Source organism: Sinocyclocheilus anshuiensis, unplaced genomic scaffold (genome assembly GCF_001515605.1).
Source record: "Sinocyclocheilus anshuiensis isolate Anshui unplaced genomic scaffold, SAMN03320099.WGS_v1.1 scaffold380, whole genome shotgun sequence".
NCBI lineage: Eukaryota > Metazoa > Chordata > Actinopteri > Cypriniformes > Cyprinidae > Sinocyclocheilus > Sinocyclocheilus anshuiensis.
The window spans coordinates 869,090-882,399 of NW_015557081.1; the positions used below are offsets into that span (position 1 = coordinate 869,090).

General features: G+C 37.7%; 1 protein-coding gene across 1 annotated transcript in view; it reads left to right on the forward strand.

Moving 5' to 3' along the window:
* Positions 1-2,715: 2,715 nt before the first annotated feature.
* LOC107676908 (collagen alpha-1(VII) chain-like) overlaps positions 2,716-13,310 on the forward strand; it is a 61,178-nt gene continuing 50,583 nt past the window's right edge. The window contains exons 1-2 of the mRNA XM_016471645.1: positions 2,716-2,925; positions 8,509-8,732. Coding sequence (XP_016327131.1) covers positions 8,657-8,732 — 76 coding nt within the window. The 5' untranslated portion in view covers positions 2,716-2,925; positions 8,509-8,656. The remainder of the gene's footprint in view (positions 2,926-8,508; positions 8,733-13,310) is intronic.

The following is a 13,310-nucleotide window of genomic DNA, read 5'->3' on the forward strand; positions in this document are numbered from 1 at the left end:
CATATAATGTTTCAAATACAAGTGTTCTTCAAATCTTTACAATTGTTATATACGTATAGTGGTCTGAAAAGCTTCCTGGCGTTATGAACAAGCTCCCAAAGCCAGTTAATCTGCAATCTCTTTTTTTCTTTCAGTCTGGTCATCCCTCTTTTTTCATTGGATCTCCGCCTCTTTATCCCTCCAGACACCCACAGTCATGAGGATTTATGGCTCTCTTGGCGCCCTACAGATAGAGCTGACCCAGTGTCCAGAGAGGTCCTGAGACATGAAAGCCTGACCTTACTGTGCCCAGCAGGCCTCTGCACACCTGTGGGCCGGCTAGGAGGACACTGGGAATCAATTTCTCCAACCTTTCCATCCCGTCTGTCTCTCTGTCCTTCTACTCATATAAAGCCTTCTTCCTCATTAACTCAGTAACATTCGCCGTTGTGGCGTCTCCCTAGGTCTACCTGAGGGACTTTCAATTAGACAGTGTGTCACACTGTTTTTCAAAACTCTGAGATGTTGTTTTGGGCTCTGGTTAAAGGCCCAAAATCATTCACACCAAGAATGATAACTATAACAATCACTATATGAGTGTCCGCACCAATGCACAATAATGTGCTGTAAGCATGTGCTGCAGTTATACTGTCTGGTGCTTTAAATATTCACTTTGAAGCAGGATGACATTAGCTGGAAAATGGAAAGTGATTCTGAAGTCATTCCAATGATATTGTTCCTCTGTGTTGATATCATTATAGTTGTGGACTCCAATATTCTCATAAAATTAGAATTATTATAAAAACTTCATATTTATTGTCATCAATATAGTTATCATCCTTGGTGTGAATGGGCTTTAACTCCATAAATTGTGCTCTTATCACATCATCCTTGGCTAATACTGTATGAGATGAAACGAAAGTTCAATCGATGTCATGTCAGTGTTAATATTATTTCTTGGGCTATCATTTAACATGTTAATTTAGTGTGATTAAATTCATTTTATTTTATATATATTTATGTATGTTATTTATTATTGATGTTTGATTTGTATAAATAATGTATATAAATATTGTGTATTGTGTGTGTGTGTATATATATGTATTATAAATATATATATTTGATAAATTATATGCAAATTCATATATAATTTTTTTCTCTACTTTTTGTTTCATAAAATTCACATCTTGAAATAAAAAAAAAAATCTGTAACTTCTCTTGCATGTACACTGAAAAAAGTGAAACTACTGTGTTGTTCATTTAAAGTGCATTTTTACATTGGACTAAGTGAAAATCATGGTTTCTGGTTTAAACCTGTTTTGTTCAGTTTGCCTTAAAGCAAATAACGAACCCCCTAGAACAAATTAAAAGCAACAATTTGACTCACTCTTTACAGTCACTTTTCCCTCCTTTTTTCTCTTTACGAATGCCCCATGCTTGACCTTTGACCTCAGGGTCAGAACAGGTTTTCAGCTTGTCAGGTCTATGAGCGGGGCTTGCTGAATTATAGTGTCATGAGTGACAGCTGGCAAGAACCAATAAACTCCATCCCTGCATTCCTGCAGAAGACCATTAAAAGCCTTTCATATTGCTTTCTCTGTTCAAACGGGGCAGTTACTGTGTTTTACTCTGCTGCTCCAGTGCAGGTCCTCAAGAAGGCATGTGACCAGCTCAGAGGTCTGGCAGTTTTATTTGTGAGATCTTAAAACACTGGTGCTATATGTTCTCTGTGGAATAAGTCCACCTTTTTGACCCCAACTTCTGCTGCAGCTTTTCAAAAGTCACATTTCGGAGGTCTCACATACTTCAACAATAATTTCAAGAGACTTTCCAAAGTGTCTAATTTTGTCCCCAGAGATTACAGATGCAAACAAAATTGCTTTTGATTTGACTTCAAGAAGGTTTGAGGATTGTCTACCTTGTTCAGTAATTTTTGGAATTGCAGTGATGGAAGTAATTATTTGCTGTATGATTGTCATGTCATGCTGCCACTCAGGTGACCTTAGTTGCCCAAAAAAATGCAAGCAATTGTGCAAGATCTCAAAGCATATCAATGTTAAAGTCAAACTCTAAAGTACTAAAAGTCAATTACCATGCATATTCTTCATATAAAACATTTTCAACAAATTCAGAAAAAAAGCCCCTAAAGGAACATGATAAGAGAAAAATGTATTTCAATGCTTTTGCATTCTTTTACAAAACGTTTGGGTTCCCCCCACTAAACTTGTGTTTGCTCACAAAACGTTTGCAATAGAAATAATATAAGGTGGGAGAAACAAAAACAATATTTCAGTGATTTTGTAAGAGAACGCAAAGTTTATTGGGAAAACACAATAGTTTTGCAAATGTTTGCAAGAGTAAAAAGGTTGACGTGGGAATGCATTACTTTCACGACAGAACCCAAACGTTTGGAAATCAAGTGCAAAAGTGCTGAAATATCTCCATCACAATGTCCTCTTAGTGGCTGCATAATTTTCCTTAAAAAATGTATATGAAATTAATGTACATTTTATATATAAAATATATAGTATAATTATAGAGAGACATATGTAATGTCTTCTCAGTTGCTGCTCTCTCTCTTTCTTACTTTTCCTCTCCGTTTCACTCTCTCTCTCTCTCTCTTTCTCTCTCTCTCTCAATCCATCTTCTTGCTGTAACTGTGAGCAACCTGTTGTAGCTCTTCCACACCCCCTAAACTTTCTCCTTCAGAGGTATTTGCTTCATTCATTCACTCTCTCTTTTTCTCACACACCCTCTTACACGTCTCTTTCTAGGCCGTCTTGGATTCTCACACTCCTCGTCCTGGGACGTTGCACTACAGCGTGTGGAGTCCCATAACCTGTTCTTGGATTGGATTATTACCTAATGGATCGCCAGCAGACTGGGTCTGTTTCAAGCAGGCAGCAGTTTTGCATTTGAGAGGAGGACCATGGTGCAGTTGGAAAGGTGAGTGAAGGTTTCTAGACAAACTTTTCAGCCCAATGCTTCACAATGCAGAAAGCAGTATATCTATCTAGCTCTCTGCCAAGTTTCTCTTGTTCGTTTTCTCTTTTTGGTGCACTCTGTATGTGGGCCATTTTCTCAGAGTGGTTCTCAACTAGTTTTACTTCATGATCCAGACATTCTTGGATGTCAGGTGGTGATTTAACACAGTACCAAACCTAGAATCAGTTTTAACTATTTTCTTTTACCTTGTGTTGTTTTGTTCATGAGTTTTCAGGATGAAGCAATGCCAAGCAACCTGTCCAAGTTGGCATCTGTCTAATTTGGCTTCAACCAAGCAACATATGAACTGACTCTAAAATATTCTAGAGTTTGTAGAGAATGCATGACTTTTGATGTCAACAACAATGTGGGAAATGTTTTCTATGTCTATTTATGTTGCTATCCTAATTATATTTGCATTGTAGCATTAGCATTTAACATTGTTTTTTACTACTAACAGCAAACCAATCAAAACAGACCATTTTGGGGTCATGACCCTTCAGTTGAGAACCACTACTGTAAGTGCTCTTTTAATGTTCATTTTCTCAAACATCTACTGATCAAAGCTAGCATGATTTGACCCAAATTCATTTATTTGTTTAATGCATTGTTTGATTAGGTAATTGTAGAACAAAATCAGAGACTCCATCCACCGTATGCCGTTCCACTCCATTTACCGCTGCATCTGACGACTTCAATAGCCCCGCTAATGCAACTAAAAAGCCTTGAACCAATTGGTAGAATGTGTTGGTGATGTCTCCAGTCTGATAGCTTTTTCCTCCATGCACAGGCTTTTACACGCCCCTCGAAGTCGAGCGGCACTCCAGATTTAGTCGTAATGTCATAGATGAACCGCATAAAGTCACTTCATTACTGCATGCTGGCGGCCTGCCTCTTCCTGCAGCTGATAAGCCTCCACAAACAGCGTCCTTTCCAGCTTTTATAGTGAGCGAGCAAATATTGGGAGCATGCATTTGGATATTTGTACTACAATAGATGTTTTGTGAGGACGTTTCTCCCACTATCTTAAAATCTTTCTTCGCTGAAGCAACATTTAAAGATTTCTGGCTTATCTCATGAATGGCCGCTTTTGAACTTTGTGTTCATGTTTGATTTAGTGCATTCACTATTAGCGCATTCATGGACTACAACAATTGCCATCTCTGTGTGTGCACTAGTGTGTTTTTGGACGCTTTTAAGAAATGTTTTTCACCCTAGTGTGTGTGTAACACTTAATTTAGAGCTGCAGACATAATCTTCTGCGAAGTGGCCGTGTTCAGAAATGACTAACAAACAGCAGGGTTTGTAGAGAGAGCAAAAAGGGGCCTGGGTCGGCTCCTGTACCTTTATAATCCTTCAAAGTGCACAACGCTCACCTCTCCGATCGGCCTGCGCTCGTGAGATTACATTCTTTGCTGCATGACTTTGCTGCAAGTTGCTGTGCAGCAGGCGTCAGGAAAATATCCCTTGAGTCACAGCGGTAGCACCTTCCTGTCTGTACGTTGATGCGAATTATTGCTTGTTCAATCAGATTCATTCATAAATCGCACAATCAGACGGCGGCCTCCAAAGTGCAGCAATTCAAAAAGTCTTATCTGCCCCGTCCAGAGTACCGGAGTCTATGAAAAGTCATGTAAACTGACTGCGGTACAGAAGTGCTTGAGGTTACATGTTCAAACAGGACTGAGTTTGAATGGTATGTGTCGAGCTCATGGCTCTGAAGTTTCTTGATGAAAAATCTGGCTGTGTTCCATTGCATCTGATAGGAAAACATGCCTTCTCCGCTAATTTTGTATGCTGAGGGTATCTGACCTGCATGGAAGTGTCCGTGATCATAATAAAAATTTTATCACTATGTAAAAATGCTTTATGGACTCCCATGTGCACCCAAGAGAAGTTAGTTAAAGTCATCGAACCCTTGCAGCTGCATTAATTTTGTGGACTGTCAGACTCGTTCCTGCACATTAGAAGTGGCAGTTGTGCAGTAAAGCATTGCATTAGCATGGCTGTGGTTTCTGCACAGCTTGACAGTGCTGTCTGTTGGCTGAACAGAGACTCTGTAGTTGTAATATCCCCCACAGATGTAACCTGACAAAGCCGCAGCGACTCTGTGCAAGATCATTGATTCCGTATGGTGTGTAGTTAGTTAGCGCAGTATTTGGAATGACAGCGTTTATTTGGCTAGAAATCTGTTCACCTGTCTGACACCTCTGGATTTAGCTTGAAGAGCGTTCACAGTTTGGAATTAGTTGTGATTTCAAAGGATGAAGAGATTTTGCCATAATTAAAGCTTCTCAGAAATTTGGAGATTTTGTTCAGTTATGTATTCTGTTGGTCCAGGATTCACAGCTCCTCAACTACAGAATACAGTAGCCTGTTTATTGTCACATTGTGAGATATTACTTGTCACAATCACTAGAAATAAAGTAATTGTGACATGTAAAGTGACATTATGAGATATTAAATCACAATTATTGCATATAAAGTGACAAAGTGTGTGATATTAAGTCACAAATATGACAAGTCACAGTTATTCAATATAACACAATCACAAGAACTTAAGTCATAATTGTGACATAATGGCCTGGTTTCACAGACAGGGCTTAGACTAAGCCAGGATTAGGCCATAGTTACATTTGGATATTAAAGTAATTTTTATAAACGTGCCTTAGAAAATAAAATTACTGGTGTGTGTCTTGAGACAAAACAAAGGCACTGATATGTTTTAAGATCAGTCAGTGCAAGTTTATCTCAGTTAAAACAGCTCAGATTTACATTTTAGTCTGGGACTAGGCTTAAGCCTTGTCTGTGAAACCGGGGGATAAAGTCATATTGTGAGATATTACATGAAAATTATCACATAAAAAGACAATGTGAGATATTAATTCACAATTATGATCTATAGTCACATTCTAAGATATTAAGTCAGAATTATGGCATGTTAAGTCACATTGTATGATATTAATCACGAGAAATAAAGTCATAATTGTGATAGTCACATTCTCAAGAAATAAAGTTGCTATTGTGACATATAAAGCCACATTCACAAGAAATAGTCACAATTATGACAATCACAAAGTGAGATATAAAGTCATGATTATGACAGTCACACTATGAATTATGACAAAATCACATTGTGAGATATTAATCACACGAAATGTTGCAATTGTGATATAGTAAATCAAAATAAATGCATTTGCTAATGTGACAAAGTCACAATCACAAGAATCACATTGTGAGATTTGAAATCACAGTTATGACAGTCACATTATGAGATATTAAATCACAATTATGAGACATTAAGCTGACTTAAAAAGTCATATTGTGAGATATTAAGACACAGTTGTTACAAAGTCACAGTGTGATATATGAAGTTACATTGTAAGATATAAAGTCATAATCATGAGAAATTAAGTAACAATTATAACACAGTCACATTGTAAGCTTTTGTAGGATTGCATGATATAAAGCCACAATTTCAAGAAATATAGTCACAGTTCCTGAGATATAGTAATCTGTGAACAATCATTTTGGAGTTCTGAGATATAAAGTCACAATTACAAGGTCCTTTTGTGTGACTACTTCCAAATTATGACAGAATTTGCAATTTCTTGATACACTGGTAAATACCTCATTTTCCTTTCAGATAAGAGAATTTTAGACAAAAGGATTTTTGGACAAGTTACATCAAAGAATTGGTGTCCTTGAGGGGAAACCATCATCCATCTTTTAAACAAATTCTGGAACCTTCTGTCCTGAAGGTAGTTCTGTTCTGGAATTCTTGACTCAGAATGACTGTACTGAATGACAGGATCAGTATTTTCACTGCAGTTCTCACCTTACGCTCTGGACCACACACAGACATGAATATCAATGAGCAGTCTAAGCCTGTTAAGTTGAACTATACACTTGGTGTCTTTCACAAAGGTCAGGTTTGTTGTGATACTCTGACCTCAATGTCAACTACGTTGTGTGATATAACCTGCTGAAAGTGGCGAGTCACTGCCATCGTATTGTTAGACATTTTGTGGTCACACCAATATGTGAAGATGCATCTATAAATATATCAAATTTATCCAGTTGTATTAATGCTGTTCCCTAGATGCTTAAGGTGGTTTCCAATCACAGTCCACAGTTTGCAGAAATAACACATAGGAGGCCTTATCATAACCTACATATGGAACCAGACATGTTTTTTTAATAATTAAAAACTCTGGTAAAAATCCAACTAAGCAAACTTAGCAGCAAAACATAGCTGGTGAAGCTGGTCAAGCAAGGAAGTATTGCTAGTTAAGCTAGTTTAAAGCCTGTTGAAGTAGAATCCCATGCTGAAAATCAGCATCCAAAATATTACAAATGATGACGGCCAGCTTGTGTTTTCAGCAGATGTTTCATGCAGTGTCTTATACATTTTTAAACATTTTGAACCTGAGGCAAAATAAAAGCATTACAAGTGTATTGCTGTATTCCTGCAAGCTTTGTAGTGATTTAAAAGTGATCACTGGTTTCCTCTTAAAGGGACAGTTGAATAAAAAAAAAATCAAAAATATGTCATTATTTACTTGTTCCAAACTTGTTTGACTTACTTCGTTCCATAGAACACAAAAGAGATGTTAAGCAGAATGTTAGGCTGCTCTTTTCCAAACATTGAAAGTGTTTTTTTTTATCGTTTTATTGATCTCTTATTCTCACCAAGACTGTATTTATGTGTTTTAAATACAATGAAAATAGTCATATTGTGAAATATTATTAGAATTTAAAAGTCTGTTTTATTATATTTTCAAATATTCCTGATGGCAAAGCTGTATTTTCAACAGCCATTACTCCAGTCTTCAGTCTCACATGTTCCTTCTAGAGCTCATTGTTTATTTGATATAGAAATGTTTTGTAACATTATAAATGCATTTACTGTCACTTTTGATCAATTAAATGTACCCTTGCTGAATAAAAGTATTAAAAATCTTACCGACCACAAACATTTGAATGGTAGCGTAAGTAAGCCTGTAATTCAGTTTATATGTGCATATTCAAATATGTTTCAATTTGTTTTTGGGACCTTGACAACCTGAGGTTTCTATCCACTTTCATGATATGGAAAAAAGCAGTCTCTTAAGCATCTCTTTATGTGTTCAACAAAAGAAAGAAAACCATCCAGTTCTGGAACAAGGTGTAAAAGATGATAATTTTAAGCTTAACTATTCATTATTATTGTACAGAAGATTCCTCTGTTGAATTTAAATATGTGACACACTGAGAGGAATAAACTTCATGGTAGAACTTCATTGTGCAGTACCGAACTTTCTTAACCTTAAACAATTATCTTTTATTTGAATAATACCTGTCTCTATCTAAGTGCTATTCATTTCTTAACCGGTGCTCAGCAGGCCACCGCAGCCATATCTGACAGGATAAATGTGCCGGATTATACAGGCGATTTTCAGCGAAGATTCAGACTCCGCTAACAGAATAGATCAAAACGATTATTCTGAATGTGTGTATATGCATATGTATGATGATACCGATCTCTCTTCCTCTGTTTTACAGATAAAAGGGAGAGAGCGTAGCAGCTAAATAAAGCAGAGAACAAGCCCGTCTCAGGACATCAGTCCAAAGAAGAGGATCTGCCGGCAGAGAGATAAGAGGGGGAGGACAGGGAACGAAAGAGAGAGTCAGAGGACGAGAGAGAGAGAGAATGGGATATTGCGGCATGTGGATCTTCCTCTTGTCCCTGTCTCTCTTCTATCAAAGCGCCACTGCAGAGGCTGAAGGTAGACTGCTGACTCACGCTTTATCTACATGTGATAGGGCCTCTTCCATCCCCAGTGAACTACCAATATACCGCCCTTCAATCAATCACACTCTGAAAAGGTTGCAGGCAGGGTCCAAAATGGACACTTGCCAAGCACTAAATGCGGGTAAAATTTGGCGAGCAACTAAAATTTAGTTAATCTCAGTAGACACAATGATATACAACCTTTTGTGTTAGGATGCGAGTTAAAAGTGAAAAAGAAGGAAAACTTCCAAGAAGAAAAAATTATATGTAAATGTTGTAAATTCCTTCTTTTTTCTTTAGTTCTTGATTTGACTAGCATTTAAGAAATTTTTACTCCAGAATTTCATATAAATTATTTTTTAAATGATATATAGATAAGTTGATATGCTAGATCCTAGTTAATAAGTTGGACCAGACAAATACGTATGCTGAAGTTAGACAACAGAAACACCAAATTATTTTATTTTATTTTATTTATTAGTTGAATAATTAATCACTAAATAGCTTTTTATCTATTCAATTTAATTATTTTATTTTATTTTATTAGTTGAATAATTCATCAGTTACTTCCATGTCAGTGCTTATCTAATTAAATTTTCATTTTATTTTATTTTACTTTTACTGATGTCACTCTGTACTATTTTTGTCCTGAAAAAAGCCCCCTTTATTTTATGTTTTACTTTGTTTTATTTGTAGTTATGTATTTGTAGTTGCATATTTTTTTGTATTTTTTTATATTTGTATTTTATTCTATTTTTTTATTAGTTGAATAATTTACAGAATAATCAATTACTTCAATGTCAGTGCTTTTTGTCTATTCAAATTTTATTTTATTTTATTTTTATTTATTACTTGAATAATTAATCAGTTACTTCAGTGTTAGAGCAATTTATCTTTTCAATTTTTTTTATTTTATTAGTTGAGTTATTAATCATTAATCAGATTTTTCTCTTTTGACATTTTTCATTTTTTTATTTTATTTTATTCTATTTTATGAATTGAATAATTAATCAGTTACTTCCATGTCAGTGCTTATCTTTTCAAATCATTTTATTTTATTTGACTTTTACTGCTGTCACTCTGTACTATTATTGTCCTGGAAAAAGTCCCCAAAAATATAAATGTCTTTGATGAATCCCCACACCCTTACAAATTTCTTATGTTGCATGAAGTTTCGAAGAGGGAAGTCCGTCTTCAATCATGTCCATGTGTGTCAGTTCTCGTCTGTCTGCACACCTGAAGAGACTGTACAGGTGGAGTTGAAGTGGACACAGAGTTCTTTCCACATGTGTCCTGCTGAGTCAGCAGGTTCTGTCTGCGGGCCATCTGCACACCTCCTGCAGCTTGATACCTTTGGTTTGAGCCTTTTCAGATAAATCACTGTACCCCTCTCTGATTTCCATCACCACAGATCCGTCTGCAAAGAAATCAGTGTGTGCGTGTTTATGTTTCACCTTGAACTGTGTGTGTGAGGGAGAGAGAGACAGACAGAGTGGGAAAAAGCGAGAATGTGAAACATATTGAATTCACGCAGGATGGTTTTAGAGCAGTCTGTCAGGACCAATTACTGACTGAGGCTCTAATGCCCTGAAACACTGTAATTTTCCACACCTCTTCAAAATTGCTGTTTGCAGTGACAGACACTTGACTATGAAATGGAAAGAATGTACTTTCCAAGGTCACATCCTTGTACTCTCAGCATCGCACCTGCTTTGTGTCGAAATCCTGTTAAATGTACTGTAAAAGCACGAGTCATCTAACCCCGGTAATCAACCCTTATAACTGTAAATACACAGGCAGTCACTTTTCATTGCTGTCAAGGCCTTGTTGTCATGGTAATGGCCTGCCAGATGCTTTAAAATTAAGTAAATGTTTGCTTAATAACCTTATTTCTTCACTGACTTTATGAGTCAGCACTGAACTGAGCTCTTTTAAGTTGTATCATGTTAAACCACATCATCTTCACAGGCTGATGATTTTAATCTAGGAGCAGATGATTTTAGTGTAATCCTCTACGCACATAACTGCACGGTCTGTGGCTGCGGATGAGATGTATCTAGAAAGTCAAACTGAAGATGATCTGTTTATTGTGCTGTATACGATGAAGAGTCTGTCCTGACGTGGCAGTGCTGCATTGTGGCTCTTTTGTGGGTTGAAGTTATCACTATCAGTTAACAAATAATGATAATAAATAATTCTCTTAGACTGAGATTGAATATAAACACTAAGAAAATACACTTCTCAAAAAAGTAAAGGAAACTTTCATCACAGTATAACACCTATACTGTGTTCGAAATCGCTTATTCAGCTACAGGCGCCATCTTCTGGTGCGACGTGGGAATCCCTCACAGTGCATTATGGGTATTATCTAGCAGTTGAGTGCACATCCGTTGCTCACTCGTTATTGCGGTGCATTATGGGATTGAACGTTTGCACTTGATAACATCCACTATGGTTTTGTACACCACTACAAATGGCAGTGCCCGATTTAAAGGGGTCATGAACTGAGAAATCAAAATTTCCTTGATCTTTTGATAAATAAGAGGTCATTGTGCTATAAAAACATCAAAACTTTCTCGTTAGTCTAAAAACAGCTTATATTGAAGCCGTCTGCCAAAACGATAGGTTGTGGAATGTGCCACTTTATGACGTAATAGTGTGACTAAACACTGCCTCCGCAGAAAATGATCAACACCTGCTTCTACATCACTGCCTGTTTAGCCCCACCCACCGATTTGTGCACATAGTAGGTAAATGACAAGCGTGGCAAACACAGGTGTACGCAGACACCAAACGATTAACTTTATTTGATTAACTTTTTTTTTAATGAAGTTCCAGACTGTGTCAGAACTTGGTCCTTTGTTCACTTCATTTTAGAAATATTAAAACTAAAAGACGATGCTGTGCCGACTATATTGGATATGATGTCACAAGTGCAAGTAACTGTTTTCATTACGTGATCACTATTGCTTTGTCTGTCATTACAGATCGTTTGATATGTACTGAGTATTTATGCGTTTTTATCCTAAATGACAGCAGCATCCATCTGTGAAGGATGTAGGCTGTCAAACACTCAATTATTAGCCAATCATAGCAGTGGGCGTTTACTTCCGAGTCTACAATCCGCTACGCCTATTCAAACGGAGCATTCTGATTGGGGGGTCAAAACAGGACAGAAAATAGCCTATTACTTCTAAATTATGAGGTTTTTTGATGTAAAAATCTTGATGACGTTGTAAGTGGACCTCAGAGAACAGTACAAAATAAAAAAGGCAGTTCATGACCCCTTTAAGGGTATAGGGGGAGATTTCGGACACAGCCCAAGTCATTTCCAATTAGGAAGCATAAGTGATTGTGAATCAGTTTCACCTACTTTGCAGTAGTACTTGCAGTAGTACTAGCACCTACTTTGGTGCTTTGGTTCACCAACAGGTGTGCTGGAGAGGCGACGGCAAGAAAACCCCCCAAAAAGGGAATGGTTTTGCAAGTGGTGGTCACAGACAATTGCTCTCTCCTTATCCTTCCTGACTGTTTTGTCCCTAGTTTTGTATATTGTGTTAGGGTCGTTCTCACTGCTTGTAGCTTAAGGCAGTACCTGCAACCCAATTAGGTTGCACAGGTAGTCCAGCTTCTCCAGGACGGCACTTTCATACATGCTGATGCAAGGAGATTTAGGTGTCTTCCAGCACAGTCTCAAGAGCATGGAGGAGATACTGGGAGATGGTTTGTTACACAAGAAGAGCTGGACAGGGCTGTAGAAGAGAAACGTCCCAGCAGCAGGACCGGTATCTGCTCATTTGTTTGAGGAGGAACAGGAGGAGCACCAGAGTGGAGTGCAAGAGTCCTCAAAAAATGACCTCCAGCAGGCTGCTGGTGTGCATGTTTCTGGCCAAACTGTCAGATATGGGCTCCATAAGGGTAGCATGATGGCCTGACGTCCTGTAGTGGGACTTGTGCTCACAACCCAGGACCATGCAGCTCAATTGGCATTTGCCAGTGAACATCAAAACTAGCTAGCCAACGGTAACCTTATTGCTGTTAGGTACCAGGATGAAATCCTCAGAGCTGCTGTCAGACCTTACGCTGGTGCAGTGGGCCCTGGGTTCCTACATGACAATGCCCAGCTTCATGTGGCCGGATTGATGCCATCGACTGGTCCTCACATTCCCCAGACCTGAATCCAAGTAGCACCACACACTGTCCAGGAGCCAGTGCTGGGAGATTACTTGTAAATTGTAGTCCGTTACTTACATGACAAAACATTGTAGTCAGTTTTAGGTAATATAATCAGACTACTTTTAGATTACTTTTGACTTAACACGTTCATCACATTGATTTAAATAGAATGCCTCTAGACCCTCAGCGCTGCCTGCAGAGAGTATCCTCACTGGACCGTTAAAGTTTGCTTTTGATGAACTTCCCTATTGCATGAAAGCAGTTTTTTCTTTTAGAATGCTGTATATGAGTGATAAATCATTAAAGCCTGCAGTGTTTGTTCCCTTCTGCTGTGGGTGGCACAGATTTTCCCAAATCTGTGCAGCAACCTTTCCGGAAATGAGACTGAACTTTTTAT